Here is a 1,098-nt window from a genome sequence, read left to right as displayed (position 1 = left end):
ACTCTGTTGAGGTTATAGCGGCTCAGCAGGTTGGGAATGTCATCTTGGATCTCCATCTTCTTTCCAGAGAAACCGGCTCGCTCAAACAGCTGAGCTCTGGGAGGGTTATTATCCTGGGAATCAGAGATACATCAGATCAGTCAGCTGCTACTGGACTAACAAGCCGTTTATTTCAAATATGTAACAACAAAGATTGGCGTGATTCGTCTGGAGGAATTTTAAACTAAAGGAAACTGAGGCGTTAGAGCTCTTTGATTCATTAAAACTGGAATCCTAGGAATTGGTGCAACAGGTCTCCTGACCGACAGCCTGCAAGTATGTGAACAATAACGAATCCGCTCATAGAAAATCAATGATTATCTGGTTTTCTGCATTTAGAGTCGCTCTACAAGCTGGAGTAATTGAGACTGGGAGGACTTGACTTCAGAGGAACCAGTCACAGATTTTGGCTCCTGATTCTGGAGATTCAAACACAGTTCTGTTCTCTCAACAAACAAGTCCAGTGCAGGGAGGCTCCACCTCACAACTTTAAGTCGTTACAGATCACCTGGACAGAGACGGATCTCACAGCAGACCTAGAGTCCGCAGCTACAGAAGACTCCATGAGCAAAAGATTCAGAGATGAGGAGGATCAGAACGAACCGTTTCTTAGTCTGACATTGACCTGTCGCCCAAACATCATTGGCTGAATGTTTGCAGTGGCCTAGTCAAAGTCCAGACCACTGAAATGTGGTGGTGAAAACTTCAAAAGGCTGGGAACCTCAAAGAGCAGAAACAAAGATTGGACCAGGGGAGACCAGAAGACCCCGACCAACGGGAAAAACTGGAAGGAGATGATGGAGGTTCTACAGACTGCTGAGAGAGGTTAATCTAATGAGGGAGGTTCTGTAAACTGATGAGTAGGTTCTCTAATCTATTGATAAAGGTTTTTTAAACTGACGAGGAGGTACTGTAAATTGAAGAGGGAGGTTCTGTAATCTTATGAGGAGGTTCTGTAATCTTATGAGGAGGTTCTGTAATCTGGTCTGGGAAGTTCTGTAATCTAATGAGGAAGGTTCTGTAAACTGATGAGGAGGTACTGTAAATTGATGAGGGAGG

At 44.4% G+C, this 1,098-nt stretch overlaps 1 protein-coding gene across 1 annotated transcript in view; it reads right to left on the bottom strand.

Moving 5' to 3' along the window:
* Positions 1–1,098, bottom strand: part of LOC107098854 (gamma-crystallin N-B-like) — a 7,977-nt gene that overhangs the window by 4,410 nt on the left and 2,469 nt on the right. The window contains exon 5 of the mRNA XM_015396713.1: positions 1–113. Within this exon, the coding sequence (XP_015252199.1) occupies positions 1–113 (113 nt within the window). The remainder of the gene's footprint in view (positions 114–1,098) is intronic.

The sequence above is a fragment of the Cyprinodon variegatus genome, unplaced genomic scaffold (assembly GCF_000732505.1).
Source record: "Cyprinodon variegatus isolate N-32 unplaced genomic scaffold, C_variegatus-1.0 Scaffold816, whole genome shotgun sequence".
Lineage (NCBI taxonomy): Eukaryota > Metazoa > Chordata > Actinopteri > Cyprinodontiformes > Cyprinodontidae > Cyprinodon > Cyprinodon variegatus.
The sequence above is the reverse complement of the archived record's forward strand: the minus strand, read 5'-3'. Positions and strand labels throughout refer to the sequence as shown.